This window comes from Clytia hemisphaerica, unplaced genomic scaffold (genome assembly GCF_902728285.1).
Source record: "Clytia hemisphaerica strain Z4C2 unplaced genomic scaffold, Clytia hemisphaerica genome assembly, whole genome shotgun sequence".
NCBI classification, from domain to species: Eukaryota; Metazoa; Cnidaria; class Hydrozoa; order Leptothecata; family Clytiidae; genus Clytia; species Clytia hemisphaerica.
In genome coordinates this window covers 628,076-650,330 of record NW_027103573.1, presented here as the reverse complement: position 1 = coordinate 650,330, position 22,255 = coordinate 628,076, and the positions used below count along the sequence as shown (strand labels likewise).

General features: G+C 35.5%; 2 protein-coding genes across 2 annotated transcripts; both read right to left on the bottom strand.

Moving 5' to 3' along the window:
* Positions 1 to 896: 896 nt before the first annotated feature.
* On the bottom strand, positions 897 to 7,160 carry LOC136801159 (uncharacterized). The gene is made up of 6 exons (XM_067057786.1): positions 6,864 to 7,160; positions 5,874 to 6,141; positions 4,207 to 4,319; positions 2,940 to 3,204; positions 2,371 to 2,529; positions 897 to 1,797 (listed from the first exon to the last, which is right to left on the bottom strand). The coding sequence occupies exons 2-6, from the start codon at positions 6,019 to 6,021 to the stop codon at positions 1,574 to 1,576; spliced, it is 909 nt and encodes a 302-aa protein (XP_066913887.1). The 5' UTR covers positions 6,022 to 6,141; positions 6,864 to 7,160; the 3' UTR covers positions 897 to 1,573.
* An 897-nt stretch (positions 7,161 to 8,057) lies between these two features.
* Positions 8,058 to 18,909, bottom strand: LOC136801158 (toxin CrTX-A-like). The gene is made up of 5 exons (XM_067057785.1): positions 18,672 to 18,909; positions 17,326 to 17,613; positions 10,776 to 10,917; positions 9,687 to 10,080; positions 8,058 to 8,336 (listed from the first exon to the last, which is right to left on the bottom strand). Exons 1-5 carry the CDS (start codon positions 18,790 to 18,792, stop codon positions 8,190 to 8,192), a joined length of 1,092 nt encoding a protein of 363 aa, XP_066913886.1. The 5' UTR covers positions 18,793 to 18,909; the 3' UTR covers positions 8,058 to 8,189.
* Between the last annotated feature and the right edge of the window lie 3,346 nt (positions 18,910 to 22,255).

Here is a 22,255-nt window from a genome sequence, read left to right as displayed (position 1 = left end):
CCATTTATACCCTCATTTTCTCACTCTGGCCAATATTTAAAATCTAATTATCCTACGCCTGGTTTCATCCTTAAATTAACAGTTAGAGCATAGGTTGTTAATTGGGACAATCAAATCGATTTCACGTCTTAGTTTAATACGTTTTGGGAAAATCAACCGATGTTTTATCATCATCTTGACGAAAAAAGGTCTCAATGACACGTTTGACCAAAGCTTCGAATATGTATTTTTGAAGTTGTCATATCCCTTCATAACCTTTCATGCTCGAGATAATATTCGAAGTGTTTTTTATAAGAAAGATTTCTTCTTTGATATTGGCGGCAATTAAGTTGAACATGGTTTTATTTCTCTATAAAAATAAAAACATTTAGTCGATTCTTTTTTTATTTCAGCCTAAACATATTCTAAGGTTGCATAATTTTGCCCCTTCTACGGTTGACAGTTCTAAATCTAAAAGGCTGAAACAAATCTAAAATCGTATTAAGTAAATATACATGTTTTTCTACAAGAATACCTATGATGTAATTGGCTAAAAAATTAGGAAGGCGCTAGAATTATCACCATCATAATGAAGTGTGGCTCACCACCATAGATTTGAAAGTGAACTTAAAACTGACCTTTTGGGGGCTTTTTTTTCTGTAAAAATGCCATATTTTTGCTTGAAGTAAGCATTACATGTTAGGTTTGGATATTAAGCTAGGAATGCAATTTCAAGATGAATTTTCTGAACAAGTTAAGAATTTCCATGATGAAATGGAAAAAAACACCATACACCATTCTGATGAAATAAATAATAAATAAATTAAATCTTTGTTGGTCGGATTTTTATTTGATTTAGATATTTTTTGAAGTGTGTAGGGAATAAAATTTCGTAACAAAATTGTCTTTCTTTTCTTATGGTGTGAGTTATTTCACTCGAGTAATTTCTTATAATTAAGATGAATAATTATAACAATAATATCGGAAAACAAAAGAAAGAAATGATCGAATCGAATATTGTAATGTTTAAAAATCTAAATTATATCAATTTAGTTAATATCAAGAAATATTTTCACATTATAAAACCATGTTAATATAATTGCTAAATTTTTTTTCTTCATTTTCGCTAAATATTCACGCAAAAAAAAAGAGTATGGAAAAAATAGGAAGAAAGAATTTGCTACTTTCCTCCAAAATTTCATAAATCTTTATTCAAGTGATAATTTTAATAAAATAACATGGATGATAACATGAAATCCTTAAAAAGTAAAATTTATAAATATTCTACTATTTTACACAGTTTTTAAAGATAAAAATTCTTTTATAAGAAGTTCAGGGCTTAAATTTGCTAAATGTCAAGATTTTTTTTTGAAAACTTTTGTTCAATTTTTGTTCCTTTAAAATCTTCTAGTTCCTCATTTTTTTATCAAATTTTCTGCCCCTTTTCTTTTTCGCTTGTTTAAGGCAATTGTCTGAAAGACTCATTTTTAGGCGAAAAAATTCCGAATTACCCCATTCCTCGAAATTAGTTTGCGCCAGAGTTATAAACCCGTGCAAAATAAAGTTCTTGAAAAAATCAGCACCCAGGAATGATTCATTGAACCACTTTGTTCAAATTTCTATGATGGTGTCTATGAAGTTGATGGCGTTTGGCTGGTAGCACAACATCACTTGCCGGGGCGGTTTTATTGACAGGGGCATCATTTTGGGCGGACTCGTCAATAATGGATTTCTCCGTGGCGTTAATGCCCTCTTCAATGTCACTTCTCTGACCAAGAGTTGCACTTGGAATAATTAAAGCTTTGTTCAGGGTGATACCTGAAGAATGAAAATAATTTTATGTTGAGTCAAAGTAAAGTAAGTCTGCGACTGCAGTCGGACGCGACCCAGAGGCTCCTCTTTCGAGAGCTACCCACCGGAAGGTAGGTGGGGTGCCACTCTTTCTCCCTGGAATGCTCCACCTACCCTTGATCCTTCTCAGATCTGCTGAGCATCAAGCAGAGAGGCGTTGAGTACCATCATGGGAATCTACCATTATGGTATAATCTGACTTAGGGTTCGAACCAACAAAATTGCGCACCGTAGCCGGATGCTCTACCCCTGCACTACGGTCGCTCTATTGAGTCAAAAGCTGACACGATCAATCGAATATCTGTGCTCGGTGTAGTAAAATCCATTGAACTTCATCGTAAATGGTATGGGGAGGAGATGAGATTTATCCTCCAGGGAGGATTAAACAAACGCTGGTCATAAATCCAGGGGTTTGGACACTGATAGAGTAACCTTACCATTCGAATAACAGATGTTCAAATGAGTAAAACTCGAATATAGTTTTCGTCTTTTTCTATTTTGATAAAAATATTTAAAGATTGAAATTACATGAAAACTTACCTTCAACGGCAAGGTCGGCCATTTCTAAGGGTCCACTAAAAGGTCCATTGAGACGTGTTTCTTTTGAATCGTCAAACAAATAAAGATGAAAAGCAGCCGGTATTTTAACTGATTGCACTTTTGGAATGCCACATCCTTTTGCCTTTGGGGTCTTTGAGTCTGTAGAAAATTAAGAAAAAAAGGTTTGATCGATTCTCGCGAGATTCTTTTGCGCGTTTTCGCGAATTATTGCCTTTTCCGTGAAATTGAATCCGTTCGAAAATTTCAAGATTAGTTTTCCGGCATGAAATACCCGGTAGGTAATCTTACTATTTGTGGAAAAATTTGCTTTCGCGAAATTAAATCCACGCAAAATATTTATAAATGCTGATTCGCGAAAAAAGACTTCTAAATTTCGCGGAATTTTTGGTTTGCGAAATTAAATCTCAGGAAAATTATCTTCGTTAAAGTACATCGAGTTTCATAGTTAGTCAATTTTTGGTCTTTGCCTTTTGCTTTATAAATTGCAGTTGACGCTTGATAATTCAATATAATATCATTCAATGATAATTCAATAATATCACTCTTACATGTTGATGGTACATCTGTAATAGACACCGGTTTAAAATCAGTACCACTGAGAAATTCAGATCCCATTTGTATACAAAAACCACCGAAATTTTTTTCTTCACAAGCAACCACTTTTTGTGCTGATGATTTCTTCTCGGGGTCTACTCTTCTAGCAATGATATATTTCCATTTGGCACCACCACAGATTTTGGAAGTTTTTGATGATTTGAGAACTTGGTGTCCGTAAACAGGTCCCAATACGTTATTGTCTCCAATCAAGATAACCTATTAAAAATGGTGAAAATAAAAATAAAGTAAAAATATAAAGTGTCTCGAAAGAAAGTCCCGTGTCTGAACAGCTACTTATAGTCGTGCTCTAACACAGGATTTTTTTCGGGACACCATGTAGATTATCGTCCACTCAAGAGCGAAACGCATTGTCGGATATTTTTAAATTTATCTCATAAAACAAGTTTTCTTAATAAAGAAAATTTAAACTGCCAAAAAATTCCCTTTATACAAGATATCGAGTCAGCTACGCTTCGTCGAATAAGGCTTTTCCAGAAAAAAATTGAATATGGGGGGTGGAGGATATAACAATATTCAGTAATATACCCCCGGACAAAGTGACTTTTGGCCCCCCGAACAACGGGTTTTACCCCCGGACAAGCATCAGTTGACCCCCGGACAACCCAAATTACCCCGGGACAGAGCAAATCTACCCCCCGGACAAGGCAAATTTTAATGATTTTTCGCTACCCCCGGACAATATATCCTCCAACCCCCATGCACGGACATTTTCTGGAAGAGCCAAATTCATCAAGCTCGAGTGAATATTTTTCAATATCTGAATTTTTTTTCTTGTCGAATATCTGCATAATATTGAATATAAATATGTTAATCAAGGTTATACTGGGTATCTTTTCATCATTTTCCAAACTGGGACGTTTGAATCCTTACCCTTTCAGGGGTATCATTTTTGTTTTTCAATCATTCCATGGTTTAAATAATCAATATACAGAAAGTGCTGAGGCGTTATGTTTTGCTTTGAATGTTGTTGTTTTTTCTTCCTGGAAAAGAACTTTTTTTATCATATGGTTAAAAATTAAATAAAAGTTTTAAAGTCGATAGTTTAGGCGTACAAACTTTGGCGAGCAGTAATTTTCGCGATTTTCTTGTTAAATTCGGGAAATAAGTGTCGTAAATTTCGCGATTTTTTGACCTCGTGAAAGTTTCTGCTCGCGAAAGTTTGTACGCCTAAAGTAGTACTGAAATGTTAAGCTATACCTCAAAACCATCAGGAATGAGGATAGATGACGGCTGTGTGAAATCACGTCCTCCAAGTTGATCCAATTCTTGTTCTCCAGTCATGTCTTCTACTTTCTGACACCAGTCATCCTCTAAAATATCCAGAAATAGAAGCATGGTACTCTCTCTAATTCGAACCTCTGATATTCACAGTTAACTCTCTCTAATTCGAACCTCTAATAGTCAAACACAAATATTGGGTCCTCTCAGCTAGAAAGTAGTATGAAACACTTTCTTTAACTCGAATATTTCTCTAATTCGAAGAAAATTTTTGGTCCCTTGAAGATCGAATTAGAGATACAACTGTATTACACGTCTTTTTCATATCAAAACAAACTATATAGGACAGGCTTCAATTGCCAAAATAATTTATTTAGGAACATTTTGGGAACATTTATAGGCTTAAAATTATGAAAAAAACGTCTGAAGGCTTCAACAATTTTGGACCTTCGTATAAAAGATGAGAGATTATATCAACGTTCTTCTTCCTATAGGAATCTTCTTGACTTGCGCAAATCGTAAAAACCTATTGCAATAAACAATGCGAAAACTACGCCACTTTTTGGCTAAAATCTAAAATTTAGGCTATTTTTACGCTCGCCCATATCCCGGTTCTGAGGAAAACAAACGCCAATGATTAGGTAGCAAATTTTAAATGACTAAGTGTTTTTAAAGGTCTTTTTGACGCGAGCCCAAAAATGTGTAGTGTCGTAAATAGAGCTGGCGTAAAATAAGGACCAGTGAAAGGAAATTCTCCGATAAGGGAATCAATTCAAACCTGGTCAGGAAATGCAAGCAAGAAGGCTGAATTTCATTTCATTTCAATTTTCCATTTACAATGGCCAATCTACAGTCGTTTTGCTGAGTGACGTTACATTTTCATTCCACTGCAACGAACTCCAAATTTTATCGACCACTCTCTGACACGGATTTTGATTATACAGGTGACGCTCTCTAATTCGACGTTCTACTATTCGATAGGCTCCCTTATTCGATGAAATTTAAAGTCCCCGTCAACAAGAAACTCTTCTAAACGACGCTCCCTTATTCGATAAGCTCCCTTATTCGATGAAAATCCAATTGGAGAGCGTCAACTGTATTATCAATTCATGATATACACCACTAGAGAGTCTTCTAAGAACTTCGAAAATTTCCAACCCAGTACGTCACTTTTTCTATTTTTTAAGTGACGTATTGGGTGGAAGATTTTAAAAGTTCTCAGAAAACTCTCCAGTGGTGCATATTATGAATATCAATAGTTAAAAAATATATCAACCTCGGAAAATAAAACGATCCGACCATGCTCTTTATTCTATTGACAATATTCAAACCGCGTTGCATTAACCCTTTTTTTGGAAAAAATTTAAATTTTTCTATTTTTCTTTTTTGAAACTCAAAACTTTAAAGTGCTATAAAAGCTTGTAACTTTTGATTTAGAAGATGGTTTTGGTACCATTGGAAAGCTATTTTTATACTCTTTCTAAAAGCATTCAGGTTTATGCCCCTTTAAATCAAGTGATCAAGAGCTATGGCCTTAAGACTGAGACTCAGTATTTTAGCTTGCTCTGGACGCATATACGCGTCCTTCATAGTCTAAGGGTTAAACCCTACCGTTGAATTTGCTTTCCAAACAAAAATTCACTAACCTGCTCCCTTGCATATAATAACCATGTTTCGATTTTTGCCAGCTAAATATTTATTCACTCTCAAATCCTTCACTTTGGTCAATTTTTCATCAGAGAAAACACCTAGCCCGATAAGAGGTCCAAGACGTACGGGTTCTTTAGCTGTCATGGTCAATGTTTTGAACAGACTGGGATCGATTTTACCATTGACTAGAAGACCAGGAGGAATAAATAAGGATTTCGTATATGCTCCCCAGTTCTTTGGAAATCCTTCGACCAATGGTGATCCCTAGAAAAAGAGAACAATTGGTGTATTCATTACGTAGAATGAGAGTAAGTACGTCGGAAACATGCGAAGGAGTGCAACGCTCGTTAGAAATAATGAAATTACCATCATTACAAACCTCTTCATCTGATAGGTTCGACAGGGTCTAAAACCGCCTATGACGATAGTACCCAAAAAAAGACCTGCTATACACCTTTTCGACCGTAGCCGCCAATTGCCGCGCGGGCATTTTTTATCACCCTAAACTCGATCCAATCCTTTTTTTACACTTTTTTCTATTGTCTTCAGGCGCGAAAAAAAGACTAGGACAGTTTTAGGGTGGTAAAAAATGCCCGCGCGGCAATTAGCAGCCACGGTCGAAAAGGTGTATTTGCCACAAATTTTGTATTGAAACAATAAAACTAGTTGCAAACGCCCGGCCTGTTTTGGGTACTTACATAAGAAACATTACGTCATCAATATTATGAATTTATACCTTCATTGGTTTAATTTTAGCGAATTTTAACATACATCGCTAAATTAACCCCTAGAACACAGAATTTCAAAAATCGTTCGTCACATTAATCATACACATCAAAAATAATTGGAAATATATAATTAGAATTCACTCTCTTTAGTTTATTTCATAGTATATCTTCCCCGTAAGTTAAGAATATCCTAGATGAAATGGAAAACACCATTCTTATAAAACAAACGTTTATCCATCAGCGAAGAAGAGACCTTACCTCTCTGAAGAGTCTACAAGCTCCTTGCAAGTAAACCTTACTGCATAAAAGCACATGCTGTTTATCAAATTCCACTTCGATTTGAACTTCTTTCTCCAGCAAAACATCAAAATCTTCTTTTTTATCCAATTTCTTGATATAAGCAACGACCACAGGGTTGTCTTCTTGATGTGTATATAATTTATAGATGGTGTATCGTGCTGCTGGATTCTCCAATGGTTTTGTTAAAAACTTCAAAACTTTTTGATCAAGTTTTTGTGATTCTGCAACCAAATTCAAGAGGCTCTCTGATAGCACCTAAAGAAAGATAGGTTGATGAGTATATAATTTATAGATGGTGTATCGTGCTGCTGGATTCTCCAAAGGTTTTGTTAAAAACTTCAAAACTTTTTGGTCAAGTTTTTGTGATTCTGCAACCAAATTCAAGAGGCTCTCTGATAGCACCTAAAGAAAGATAGGTTGATGAGTATATAATTTATAGATGGTGTATCGTGCTGCTGGATTCTCCAAAGGTTTTGTTAAAAACTTCAAAACTTTTTGGTCAAGTTTTTGTGATTCTGCAACCAAATTCAAGAGGCTCTCTGATAACACCTAAAGAAAGATAGGTTGATGAGTATATAATTTATAGATGGTGTATCGTGCTGCTGGATTCTCTAATGGTTTTGTTAAAAACTTCAAAACTTTTTGGTCAAGTTTTTGTGATTCTGCAACCAAATTCAAGAGGCTCTCTGATAGCACCTAAAGAAAGATGGGTTGATGAGTATATAATTTATAGATGGTGTATCGTTTTGCTGGATTCTCTAATGGTTTTGTTAAAAACTTCAAAACCTTTTGGTCAAGTTTTTGTGATTCTGCAACCAAATTCAAGAGGCTCTCTGATAACACCTAAAGAAAGATAGGTTGATGAGTATATAATTTATAGATGGTGTATCGTTTTGCTGGATTCTCTAATGGTTTTGTTAAAAACTTCAAAACCTTTTGGTCAAGTTTTTGTGATTCTGCAACCAAATTCAAGAGGCTCTCTGATAGCACCTAAAGAAAGATAGGTTGATGAGTATATAATTTATAGATGGTGTATCGTGCTGCTGGGTTCTCCAATGGTTTTGTTAAAAACTTCAAAACTTTTTGGTCTAGTTTTTGTGATTCTGCAACCAAATTCAAGAGGCTCTCTGATAGCACCTAAAGAAAGATAGGTTGATGAGTATATAATTTATAGATGGTGTATCGTGCTGCTGGATTCTCCAAAGGTTTTGTTAAAAACTTCAAAACTTTTTGGTCTAGTTTTTGTGATTCTGCAACCAAATTCAAGAGGCTCTCTGATAGCACCTAAAGAAAGATAGGTTGATGAGTATATAATTTATAAATGGTGTATCGCGCTGCTGGATTCTCCAAAGGTTTTGTTAAAAACTTCAAAACTTTTTGGTCTAGTTTTTGTGATTCTGCAACCAAATTCAAGAGGCTCTCTGATAGCACCTAAAGAAAAGATAAGTACCAATGGTATCATGAATCACTGTCATCTAGAAATGGTTCTCTTATGAAAATCGACCGTGGGGCACTTAAGGTAACCGACAGTAGTGGGTTCAATGGCCAGCCGGCTCGGCTATCTATGAACTGAACAGAACATTGGAAGGAGCTGGGATTCGAAACGCGAGCCCCTGGTGTAAGACGCTGACGCCTTTGACCACTTGGCCATCGCTTCTAAGTAGCTGCGGACCTTGGGGCGCGTTTTTAGGCTTCCTAAAGTGTCACTGTAAGGATTGAAATGAGAGAAAGTGCACATATACAAAGTGTGTAGAAAGTGAAAAAAAGTTGAAATTGGCAAATCTTTGGAATTTCTGACCTTTTTTACCTTACAAAGGACGAAAATTTCCAAGGAAATGCACCGTGGGAGTCGATTTTTTCGTCTGATTACAAAGCCACTAAATAATGTATATGTTTTTTAGCATTGCACTTATAAGCAAATCTAGGCTCAGATATGGCAACAATTTAAGCATATACTAAGCATTACCTGAGCCTACGAAAAATGTATTTTTCAGATTTTGGGTGTTTTGGCTGGGTTTTTATAGATTTGCCTAAAATTTGGCTTGGGATATAAGCACTGAAAACTTTTCACCTTTGTCAAGCCCTCGACCTAAGCATCTCCGAGCCTGTTTTCGAATTTTTGTATGCTTATAAGAAAAGAACATGTACGTTTTTGTGGTGTGCTCATTAAATTTGGTTTTCGATCCAACGCCCTCTACATGTATATTGGGCCTCATTTAATTTACTGATAGACGTCAGAGAATTATCTGGCACTACACGTTTTTTTATAAGAACATCCAAAATTTTTGAAGCCTTTGGATGTTCTTAACTTTTTGGGTTTTAAGCCTAAAAATGTTCTTAACGTGTAAGAAGAACCATTTTGTGACCATTTTGTGACCATTTTTACCCATTTTCCTAAGAAATATGGTGTTTTCGAGTCGGCAAAGCCTAAAGATGTTCTTAACTTGTTCTTAACATTCTTGCCATTGAAGCCTTATGTTTTTATATAGTTTGTTCTTATAAAAAAACGTGTATCATCTATTCAGCATTAAAGCGCTATTTATACACTGGGAACGAGGTTGTCTTTGATCGTCTCATTCTTAAGTGTTTTTTCCTGACCGTATTTTGTCAAGATAACGTCATATTTTCTAACGGAAAACACCCGAAAAAAGCCGGGCTTTGACCATCGTGTTTCTATTTTTGATGACAGATAGTGGTCCAATTCCGGCTTTTTTCGAGTGTTCCCGTTGGCTGAATAACTTACACATATCAAGAATTTATTGAGAAAATAGATTTTCTCACCCATAGTTTCTTTTTACGGGCCAATGAACTCAATTGAGCCAACAACATTTGTCTTCCCAACGACAACTCACAATAAAGTTTTAAGAGGCCCATACATTGTTTGACTTTAACGTCAACTCTTCCTTTCACGTCAGCTGTGCTCGTCGGATCTTCAGTTATAAAACAAGTTGATTTGATTTTATCCTCGATTCGTCCAAAAACACGGAAATTGTTGTATGTTAAAACGTGGATTTCTTCAAGAGAAATTTCGCCAACTGACACATCTTTTTTCTTATCGTCTTTGAAGTTTTTTTGCTCACTCAACAATCTGACTTGTCCTTGAAGTAGTGAATAGTACATTTCCATACCACGAGCTTCTGCTTGAAGATCTTTGATTGACATCTCTTCCAATAATCTACATTTTAGATGGTTACAATTTAGCATTCAATTCTGAGCAGCAAATTTTGACGAAAAATGATGACAAATTATTAGGAAAATAGAAATTCTGTAAAACTTCTAACTTTGAAACGAAGTATAAGATTAATGGCCCTCTAGCCTGTAAAAGCCTCATAAGTTAAAATACAAAAGTTTTGATCCAATTTGTCCCTCCAAGTCATGTTTATCGTGTTTCATTTTTATGACTTTGTTCGTGTAGTGACAGTGCGAGCCTCTGGGGAGGGGTACTAGGATTGCGAACTGACGGATATGTGCCGCCTGACTTTCGACTCTCAGACCCTTAGCGGGACTAAAAAGGAGAAAAAATAGGACAATTTTGTGATTTTTACGACCCTTATTGGGACTAATTTGACCAAATTTTAATCTTTCAAGTAGCAAAAAGTTAAAATTTTCCTATTTTTCCGACCCTAAGTGGGACTGGAATTTAATTTTCAAGTTTTTCTAACCCTTACATGGACTTTGAGGTCCCAAAAAGGCACCCTTACGAGCAGTCCCCGGGGTGCGAGCTTATGCTCGCAGAATAGATTTTTCCTTGAATTCGTGAAAATTTACGTCATAGATTTGGCGATTTTTTTCGGCCTCACGAAACTTTGTATTTGCAAACATTTGTACACGCTCAAAGTATATCTGATTGTCCTAGATACACATTCTAACCTTTTGATCATTCCTTCTTGTCCTTCTTCGGCAGGTTTACCAAAGATATCCAGCACTGTGGAAATGATGGTCAGAATGGGTCCAGCAAGAGCTCCATATGGTCCCATAACAGTGGTCACTGATGTCAGAATATTCAGCAATCCTAAGAAAAAGCGAAAAAGTATGTAAATTTTCTTGTTAATTTCTCTGTACACGTTTTTTTATAAGGAACCTCAACTTGGCTCCGAGCCTGGGGTTCCTTATTTTTCTAGAGCATTTCAGCTTCAAAGTTCCTTATCCAGTTCTTTATTTACTAAGCTGCTAAGATTGGATTTGCTAAGTATGTGACTTACGTATAAGTATAACAATGGACTCCAGTATTCAGAAAAGACGTTTATTAAATGTTGCTTCATCAATATTTTGTCATCTTTTTGTTTAGGCCTAGGTAAATGTGTGCATGTTCAAGTTAAACTTTCTGTTCCTTAACTTGTTTTCTTATTCTCAGCCTGAGCAGTTCCTTAACAATTCCTTATTTTTCGGACCATTTTCAGCCTCAAGTTCCTTATAAAGGTATCTGTATAAAAAAACATGTATTTAGAGGGTTCGAAAACTTGATTAGAAATTACAGGGAACACTGCTTCTTTTCTCTATTAAAGACCGATTCTGTGTGACGTCATTTTCACCCACGATCAGCCATTTTTCTAAGAAATGGCAGAATGTACAGGGTATGATATGCATACTCCGAAGCTTTAAGATATTTCTCTGTTGAACCTGCACATATAGTTTTGTGGGTGAAATTTATGTCAGTTAGGAACAGGCTGCTTGCTTGAGATTTGGTTGCGAGACTGGGTTCATGCAACGATGTAAAAATAATAGATAACCAACTTGCCTTGATTCTCAAAAAACATCCGTGTTACGGTTGTAAAAATATTAATGACATTTTTGCATCGTAAAAAGTGCAATTAAATAAAAACTCGCTTCATTTGCAACCTTCTATTGGACAGAATCGATCACATGATGTATATTTTTCCAAAATTTGGGTTAGAAAAAGTGTATTTTTTAATTAGATATTGTTGGTCTATAAACATTCATCTGTTTATTTTGTATCAGGCAACCTTCATGCACTTTTCATTCTAGCCTGGGAATCCAAGCGTTAAACTTTTTTCACAGTCTAGTTTATGATATTTTTGCTGCTGGTTTAACGCTTGGTGCAGGTAACTCGCCTGCAGGGAGATTTTTCCCTGCAATGCAGGTTCGGCCTGATTGGCCAGCTTTTGGCGTATTACTTAGCAGTACTTTCGCGCGCATTTTGATATTTTCGATGCGCACGCATAATTTATGGAAAAAGCTGACTCTGCAGAAAAAAGGAAAACAAATGAAAATGAAAACATAGACTCATTTCAAAACAAAATGGCTGTTGGCTGGAAGTCTTTATACATGTGGCTGATGTTTTGATGTGGTTTTTAGTAGTTTTGAAAGTCTTTAGAGCTTGTGAAAGAGTTTTTATGGTAAGTTGATTATGTGTGTTTGCCTGGGTTTCCAAAGTTCAGAAAGTCTGTCAACAAAGGGTTCAAATTCAAATTCAAATTCAAATTCAAAACTTATTTATTCGCCTGCATATCATCAAAAATTTACATATTTAAGTTTGTATAAATTAGGGGAGGGGATGCAGGCCAGGAGTCCATCCAATAGACGTTTCCGTCTAATCATATGGAATGGCTACCTGGACGCAGATTTTTTTTCTGTGGGGTTGATATAACTATTAGAGTAACAATATTTCAATATTCCAAATAACAAAGTAAAAAAAAAAAAACTCAACGTAACTATCGACAAAAAAAAATATAGTTATATAAGTAATCTTTTGTTTTAATAAATCAAATTAGAGTATTTTATATCTATATGGACTTTCATTTTTCTGGTATGCAAGAGGTCAATTTTGAAGGAACTCGCTTATCTTTTTTTTGATCATATATCCAGATAATGGTTGTAGATCGATTTTAGTATGTAATATTAGCTGGTTCCAGTTTAAAAGAGATTGGTACTTAATCGATTTCAATCCATAGTTTAATGTTTTGGCTTTTGGGCGCTCCAAAAGTTTCAGTTCGTTATTTCTAGTAAGATAATTATGAGACAGAGTTTTGAAGTTTAAAATGTTCGTAACAGCTTCAGGAGAAAGATTAGTGAGAGTTTGATGTACGAGTCGGATATTGAACTTTGTTACAGTATGTGGCAAAGTTGGAATATCCAGGTTAATGAAAAGAGGAGCAGATTCTGCATTAAAATCTGAAAAAGTCAAGATGCGCACGCATCTTTTTTGAAGTTTGCCTATTCTAGAGTTTTGAGTGAGACTTTGCCCCCATACGATTATTGCGTATGACAAATGAGAGTGAAAAATAGCATAGTATAAAGTTTTAAGAATGGTCTGTGGAACAAAGTGACGCAGTTTGGATAAAAATGCCATTTGACCTTCTAAGTTTTGCGGATAAATGATCAAAATGGAAATTCCACGCTAGAACATTCATCGAGAAAAAGACCAAGATATTTGACACATTTCGAAAATTTCAAGACATGCCCATCAAGATTGAGATTCATTGTATATGGTACAGGTTTATTTTTACTTCTAAACAGGATAACTTCAGTTTTTGTAGTATTAAGAGAGATTTTGTTGGCACGAAGCCAAGAGGAGAGTCTGATTAAGTCAGAATTCACTTTCGTCTCAAGTGAATTTAGATTCGAATCGGAAGAGAGAAGACAGGTGTCGTCAGCAAAGAGGTTTGTTTCACTATTCAGAATGGCTTCAGGAATGTCATTTATATATATTAGAAAAAGTAGAGGCCCTAGGACAGAGCCCTGGGGGACTCCGTGTCTGATAGATCGTTTTGAGGAATCATGCCCAGAAATTGAAACATATTGTTTCCTCTCAGTCAGGTAAGATCGAAACCAGAGGTTCGCAACGCCACGTATGCCATAGTGATGAAGTTTTGATAGAAGAATTTCATGATCTACTGTATCGAAAGCTTTTTGAAGATCAATGAATACCCCGCAAGAATACAACCCTTTGTCAATATTTGACCGAATTTTTTCTGTTAGATTTATTAATGCGTGAGAAGTAGAGTGTTTGTTACGGAATCCAAATTGGTTTTTGAAAATGCTGTTGTTAATGTTAAGAAAATTTACAACTCTGAATTTAATTAATTTTTCAAAAATTTTATCAATATTAGAGAGGAGCGAAATTGGTCTAAAGTGTTAGGATCGTAGGGGAACCTTTATTTTTATACACGGGTATTACTTTTGCTACTTTAAGAGTTGTTTATGAACTTGCCTGTCTGTATTGATAAATTGAAAAATTTTAGCAAGGAGTTGAGCTACCTCACCAAGAACCGATTTTAAGATTTTTTGGTGGAATGCTGAATGGTCCATTTGCCTTAGGTTTAAGAGCATTGATAATTTTTACGATTTCCTCAGCTTGTATCTCCTCGAAAAAACAGAGAATTTATTGGTGAATTTACAAGAGTTTGATGAAAGTTCGCTTCCTCATTATTAACATTTATAGTTTGACGTATTTTATCGGCTATTGAAGTAAAATATTTATTCAATTCCTCGCTTGTTACTTTAGGATCAGATGTACTTGTCCGTCAATATTTAGAGATATTGTTGTGCTACTACGGCATTTTTTACTTTCGATCAATTCGTATACGCCTTTCCAGATATTTTTACTGTTCTTTATATTTGTTTGAAAGTACTTTTTATAATGGTTATTCTTACTTCTTCTACAGAGCTTAACAATTTGATTTCTGTAGAATTTATATCTGATGTGGAGTTGGTGTTTAATAGTGTTGTCCTTCTCTCGCGTGTAAGCCTTTAAGAGTTGATCTCGTTTAGCAATAGAGGTTTTAATGCCTTTAGTTATCCAAGATTTAGCTCCCTTTTTAATTTGCTTATTGGTGAGTTTTTGCAGAGGTGCGTGTATATCTATTAAGGTATTCATTCGATCAAAAAAGATTTTCATTCGATCAAAAAAGAATGTTTATAACATTCTGTGTCAGACTAATCTACCTGCACCAAGCTCTATAATTTTAGAACTTTGTGAGGTGAGGTATTTTTTGTTTTTTCTAAAATTATGAGCTTGGATTCCCAGGCTATTTTCATTCGTGAGATATCGCACTTCAAATCACACATATATTTTTCAGATAACATCATTTTATGAGCGTTTATTTATCCAGATGAAGATTAAGTGGTATCAGGCCGATCCGTAGTCAATTTGTCTAAAGATTGGTACCTTTATCTTTTGAAAAAATTTCAAAATTTGCAGTAAATAACAATTCAAATTTTCTATCAATTCAGTGGATGTCAAAATGTGTGTCAAAATCTAGCTAAAAGCATAACACGCACTGCACACAGAGCTATCTAAAGGAGTGCTCATTACAATAGGAAAACAATGGTTGTTCTCTTGGGAGAAGTGCCTTCTAGAGGTAGTTGGTTATCTATTATTTTTACATCGTTGCTGTAACTAACGACCTTACTAATGACTGTGATAATTACTATCATTTACTAGTTTTTTAAGTCTAGATGAGCTGTTAAAAATTAATTATGTCCCTCGACTCTTCAAAATATATTAGCGACCTTAAGCATCTAGGACGGCGACTTGAATGAGGACGTGAAGTAAATCTTTAAAATCAAATGGCAAATATTATCCGATTTTATATAGATTTAATATCACATAAACTAATTTGAAATACAGGAAAGTTTTTGTAAAAAATAACGATATAACTCTCGAGGGATTCATATAATTTAAAACTATTGTACTCTTCCCTTACAGTCTTCGTCCTGAAGACGACGTCAAAACAGAACTTTCAAGTTGTCTTCAGATTTGAAAACGTCCATTAATTACCAATTAAAATTAACAATTCTCATGAGAAAATTGACATGAAAAGAATAGAACTTAGCTGCGATCCAGATATCAATCCCAAAGGGCTTTCTTTTTGTTCAATCCTCTTCCAAAGTCGCCGTCCTAGATGCTTAAGGTCGCTATTAAGTAGACGGCTACAACGGGACACACTAAAGTCTGTTCACGATAAGTGTCTACTCTTTTTTCTTTTACCTATAACTTTTGAAGGAATTCTTCAATCTTTATAAATTTGATGAAAATAAAGAAGAAAAAAATGAAGATCTTGTAGAAAAGTGCTATAAGTTTCATTTTCAGTGGAGAGATTCTTTCATCTTAGGAGGTCATCACTGTGAAGAAATTTCACTGAAATATTTATTCAATATAAAGTTATGATACAAAGTTAATAAGTGATTGACCCAAAAAAAACAGCAGAAAACAGCAGAAAACAGGGGTTTTAGACGTCAATCAGCTTATAACTTTGTTTGACATCTTTTGACTGAATGATTATTTTTTAGATATTTTTTCACAGTGATGACGTTCGATAATCAAGGATTCGCTTCAGTGAAAATGATAGTTATAGCACTTTTCTATAAGATCTTCATTTTTTTCTTCTTCATTTTCATCTTCATTTTTAGAATGTTTTTAAAGACCTTTTGATTTTAAATTGTTCCACTCACAAATATCTCTCCAACGATACCAAATTTATGAGCATTGAAGAATTCCTTCAAAAGTTATAGGTAAAAGAAAAAAGAGTGCACACTTATCGTGAATAGACTTTAATTTCTTCTACAAAAATCAACAGCGATAATTTTTTTAAACAGTGTTTTCTCTTTAAAACCTCTCCGATCAACTTTCATAAGGAATTGCATATTTTTACCAAGCTCTTACAATACTTTTATCCATTAAGCCTTTGAGGTATGCTTTTTGGACGAAACCCTTTCCGAAAATTAGCCTAGTTAATCAAGCCCGTATTTACAAGGCTAAGACACACGGCTCTGGTAATATAGCGTTTTCGGCACTCCGCAGATTTTGTATATTTACGGATTTTAAGTTTGCCTTGGAATATTTATTCAGTTACAACTTAACCATCAGATTTATCCTAGTGACTGATTCAAATTTTAGGCTATCCGCACAATATGAATGAAAATGATATCAAAATCCCGAAATACTTTTGATCCTAACCTGAAAAAAATTCACTGGGGGATTGTTCTAGAGTATAATTTTTTCCATTTAACTTTAAATAGGGATGAGTGAGTAGTCCAGCGAGGATAAAATTGTAAGGTATTTTCCAATAGAGTGTGGGGTCCTACCGGGTATATGACACGGGCTGATGTATTCTTCTTTATTCTTTTAAAGGGATTATCAGATGAGTTTTTTATATTTAGCTTAGAGGTACCTTTTGAGACACCTCTAAAGTTTTTAACCCAATTGTTTTCCAAAGCTGAAATATTCGACTTTGAATTTTCAAATTTTTACTTGAAAATAATAGAAATTCAACGTAAAGACTATGCAAAGACTCATTCTTAGAGATTTCAAAGTCAAATATCTCAGCTTTGGAACTAAATAAATGACTAACTAAATGACTAACTAAATGGATCAAAAAATTTAGGCGTCTCTCTAAATTTAAATGGTATCTCTAAGTCAAATATCAAAAACCATATATAATCCCTTTAACAAACTAACCTGAGAAGAAGTAATATGGTGATTTGGTCTTAAACCCTTTGACAAGGTTGCCAAGTCCTTTGGAAATGCCTGTTGCAATAGCATTAGCAATCTGTGTCCCTTCTTTTAAAGTGAACTCCTTTTTCTCTGCTTCGAAAGTTTTGGCTAGCTCTTCTTTGGCCTCTTTGAGATCTTCTTTGGCTTTTTTACTTTCCTTGGTTTCTTGAAGAACACCAGAATCCTTCATTTCTTTTGATGCATCTTCGACGATTTTGGAATTTTTGACATCGTTGATGATATTGATGCTTGCTGAATATGCAAATGGAATAATGAAATCATCAATAGACCTTTTCATAAATTATGTCACTAACATCACTTGCCTCGTTTCGAAATTATTGCCATGGTGATTAACTCCTAGTGGATTTTATTAAAACTACTTTTAAAAAAATCATTTACTATCTTAGAGGGACATAATTACCATGGAAATTGTTTGAAAACGAGACAAGTGATGTAATGACGTCATTTATAGAAAGGTCTTTTAGCGGACAATTCAAATTTCGGACAATCCCAAGTGTCGAATACTCTATCTTTAAGAACTAATCTTTGGAGAAATCTCTTCTATTGGGCTCCTTCAGAAAATATCCGTACATGGGGGTGGAGGATATAGTGTCCGGGGGGTAGTGAAAAATCTACAAAATTTGCCTTGTCCGGGGGGGGGGACAACTTGCTCCTGTTTTTGGGTAACTTTTTGCTCTGTTTGAGGGAAATTTTGAATGTTCAGGGGTCAACTGATGCTTGTCCGGGAGGTTACACTTGCTGTCCGGGGGGTTGAAAGTCACAATGTCCAGGGGGGTAAATTTTCAATAAATGTTATATCCTTCACCCCCTCCCCTATATTCAAATTTTTTCTGGAAGAGCCCATTTTGAGAAATAAGACAAAGATAATAGTAGACAGGAGAACCCGTCTTCGTATTTCATCTGAATACCTTATCGGGGAAAACTTCGTCGGGGAAAATTTTCATCGGGGGAAAATATTCGTCGGGGAAAAATTCGTCACTTGCTGGTAGTTGATAAACGCATTAAGGCTGGGGAAATTTTTCGTCGGGGAAAATATTCGTCACTTGTCCAAAATTTCGTGACTTTTCCCCGCGCACGAAGTTTTCCCCGATAAGGTATTCATTTCGTCATCAGTATATAGATAAAGAAATCATAGCATGGATCTCCAGGTTAAAATAATAGTGGCTATTTTTTACTATTTCATTCCAACCTGAAATAGAAAGCTTATCGGAGTACTAAAAATAATGAAATAGTTGTGTTTTTCTTGATAGATCTATATATTTTATAAACGCAATAGAAAACACTCTCACCTTGAACTGAAGGAGTTCCAGGGTCGACTGGCTCTTTTTTACCATTTTTTACCTCTCCATTAGTCAAGTTTGATGCCAAAAGACAATAGACCAGAAATACTAAAACAGAAAATCTCCACATATTGAAGAGGCTCCACTACTCTTTAAAACCTTCTACCAAAATAATCTTGGTAACAGGTATTGTGGTAATTACAGTTAAAACGTTTATGCCTGGAATTCGGAATTCAAAATCGTTTACATTCAAAGTGTATTCGTTATGCTTGAAGACAGCAAATGTTTTATTTTTTGTTTACAAACGCTTCTAGTTTGTGATTTTATGTCATAAACATCATAAATAACATTTCACATTTGAAATTCCTCCTGGTTCTGGCATGAATATATGTCATTTAAGTTGCTGTTTCCCGTTTTAATTATGGCTGATTAGATTTAGCTTGGAGATATAAGGGGCGCGGGCTTTTTCGAAATATTTTCAATAAACCTTGGAGCCTTTAATCCCAAACCATGTTAACACTAGTACGAATAACTTATCTCGCATACAAAAATCTTTTAAATTGAAGATAAATTTGAAAACTTCAATATTCCAGTCAGTATATGGGACACTTACCCCCACCTTGCCGGTGAACAAGGTCTTTGTTTCTCTTTGTTTGTTTTTGAGTAATGTTAGTTCGTCCCACCTTGTGCTTCTTATATCTGCGGCCGTAACATGAAGGTAGAGTATCCAGCTACGGTGCGCAAGGTTGTGGGTTCGATCCCCAGCCGGATCATACCGGATCATACCAAAGATTCCCAAAATGGTACTTGATGCCTCTCTGCCTGATGCTCAGTTAAAGAGATGGATAAAGGGTAAGTGGAGAAATCCAGGGAAGGGAGTGGCGCCCTCCCATACCTTTGGGTAGGCAGTTAAAGAAAAGGGAGCCTTCGGGTCGCCCTCGAATGCGGTCGCAAACTTACTTACTTACTTATATTATCTGAATTTCCTGTCAGTTTTAATACGATTGATGTCTGCACTGGAATGAACAGGTTACGAGCTTTCTAGTTGTATTCCCCAGTATGTCTGAAGGGACATGTTTTTTGAAGAATACGGTCAGAATTTCATGCTCATTATGATGGCATTAAAAACTTCCGTCAAATACGACTTTTCGAAATTGCCAATAATTTTGCCGTCTTACTTTCACTTGTAATTGCAACGTCAGTCCTTTTGTTAGAAGATTAACGCCATTAAGATACCCAAGAGTAACGGAAATCATAGTATTGTACTCTACGTTTTAACGCAAGATGGAATCAAATCAAAATAAAATTTAACGAGAGTGTACCATAAACTAGGTTGAATCCGTTATCCCAATAGCGGTGCAAATATCAAGGCTTCACTTTTTCTTAACTCAATGGAAGATTCCTCCATAGCCTTCGGATTTGAACTCAATGTGCTCAGCCATTAAAAGTTTATTCAGCACAAACCATGGTTACACTTTGTCAAACTTCACTTCTTCTATGTTATTTGCACTTGGAAATTAGATCGTTCGTCTGATATACTGAGCTAATAACAGTTGAAAATGAAGTTTTCAACAGGGTATCCCTTATTCCTTATTGCATCAGCAATTCTTGCAGTTAAAATACCTTTCCTCAAACCTAGGCCCAAAATGAAATTTGGAAATTTTCAGTGACGGTATTTGGAGTTAATTGTGTCCGGTATTTCGGTATTTCGGGAAAAAATTGCCGGTATTTCGGTATTCAGTACCCCTTGAACCCCCCCCCCCACATACTGTAAAATCTGAAAAATCTGGCTGAAATTTTGTGGAAATAACAAAGGTTGAAAGAGTTTTTGAAATTCAGTCATTCTAGCGTTGATTTTCGAACTTTGGCTCGGACATACCCGACTCAGTGGCGTTGTGGCAGGGGGGCCGGGGGGCATGGCCCCCCAGCGGAGCTTTTTTGAAGGGGTACCGAAGAGCAAGGGGCGCCAAAAGAGATTTTTTTAAACGCCTCAATCTTAAAAATCATACTTTATGCGCCTTTAACTGCGGCCCAGGACTGATTTAACTTTAAAATGCTTGCAATTTTTTCGCTCGCAATAAAGTTAATTGGTAACTTCTTTCCAATCTAGCTAATTTACGAGTTTTTTTTGCGTACAATATAGCATTATTAAATGAAAATCGCGCCCCAAGACCAATTTGCTGACAACAATATTGAAATTATAAAACATCAAGTTTTTCGCTCGTTTCGCTCGTATTACACATTGTTTCTTTAAGTTTCTTTTCACTCTAGCAAGTGTCAAATTTGTCTATTTTTATTTAGTGATTTAAGGTATCTTGGCAGTCGATTTTCAAAAATTTTCTAGTCGGCTCCAACCATGGTGGGGTGTTTATGGTGTTTATCCCTTTTCAATTCATCAAAGATATATACTCTTATCCACTAAATATTCCCTTCCTCATTATGCCTAGGCAAATGAATTAGTAAAAGTTTTGATACTGGTGGCGGGTGGGGCGCCACTTCGGAAAATTGGGGCGGGGGGTCATTTAAAAAAAATTGACTTTGGCCCCTCCAGAGAAATTTTCCACTGAACGCCACTGAACTCGTCATCTCGCAAATCTAGTACCCCCGGGGTGTATTCTTTGATATGTGAAGAAGAAAAACCAAACCTCCTCCGATGATATAGAAGGTGGATCAGGGGGGGGGTATAGAGGCAGGGTACTAACCCATAGGGTACTAACTTGATTTTTCACTCAATTTCTTTTTAGTACCACCCACCCATATTTAGTACCGGGTACTACTTCATTTTTGCTGTAAAAAATAGAGACACCACCCCCTAAAATCTTATATTTTACATAATCTAACCAAAAGAGAGGGTACTATGTTAGTTTTTCTGACTGAAATGGACAGATAATTCAAACAAACTATCATTGATTAAGTCAGAGGCTTTTGTTCTTTGATTTTAATAACACGCTTCTTGACCATTTCGGAAGTTTTGTCTTCACAAAAGTCAAAAAATTTGTAGGAAAAAAAAATGATCTAGCTGAAACTTTCTCCAGACCTTCTCTATAGGATGCTTATACCTCAGGAAAAAATCCCCTAAAATCCCACTGGTGGAACATCCCTTTTTTGGGCAATTTCTATTTTCCCCAGGCAAAATCCTAAGGGCGAAATCTTTTGAAAATTTCAAACTCATTTTTAGACATTATCGAGTATACCATTTGAAAGCTCTTGAAAAACTATATAGAAGACTTTTAAACGGTTATAGCCGATTTCCTTACCTAACTCGAGATATTTCATGTGCAAGTTCCACTTTTCGCCACAGTTTGGTCTAAAATTGACCATATATAGCATCTTCTTCGTGAATTATCTTGAGTTAGGTAATGAAATCGGCTATACCCGTTTAAAAGTCTTCTATATAGTTTTTCGAGAGCTTTCGAATGGTATACTTGATAATGTCTTAAAATGAATTGCCCTTAGGGTTTTGCCTGGGGAAAAAAGAAATGTTCCAAAAAAAGAATGTTCCACCAGTGGGATTTTAGGGGATTTTTTCCTGAGGCATAACCATCCTATAGAGAAGGTCTGGAGAAAGTTTCAGCTGGATCTTATTTTTTTCC

Excerpts from the sequence above, each read along its gene's own strand:
- LOC136801159 (XM_067057786.1), bottom strand. The coding sequence starts at position 6,021 with ATGACAGCTAAAGAACCCGTACGTCTTGGACCTCTTATCGGGCTAGGT. Across the intron at positions 4,320-5,873 it reads TATTATATGCAAGGGAGCAG|AGGATGACTGGTGTCAGAAA; the intron begins GTTAGTGAATTT and ends TGGATATTTTAG. Across the intron at positions 2,530-2,939 it reads TACAGATGTACCATCAACAT|ACTCAAAGACCCCAAAGGCA; the intron begins GTAAGAGTGATA and ends AATTTTCTACAG.
- LOC136801158 (XM_067057785.1), bottom strand. The coding sequence starts at position 18,792 with ATGTGGAGATTTTCTGTTTTAGTATTTCTGGTCTATTGTCTTTTGGCA. Across the intron at positions 10,918-17,325 it reads ACCATATTACTTCTTCTCAG|GATTGCTGAATATTCTGACA; the intron begins GTTAGTTTGTTA and ends GCTTTTTCTTAG. Across the intron at positions 8,337-9,686 it reads CCCGTAAAAAGAAACTATGG|GTGCTATCAGAGAGCCTCTT; the intron begins GTGAGAAAATCT and ends TCTTTTCTTTAG.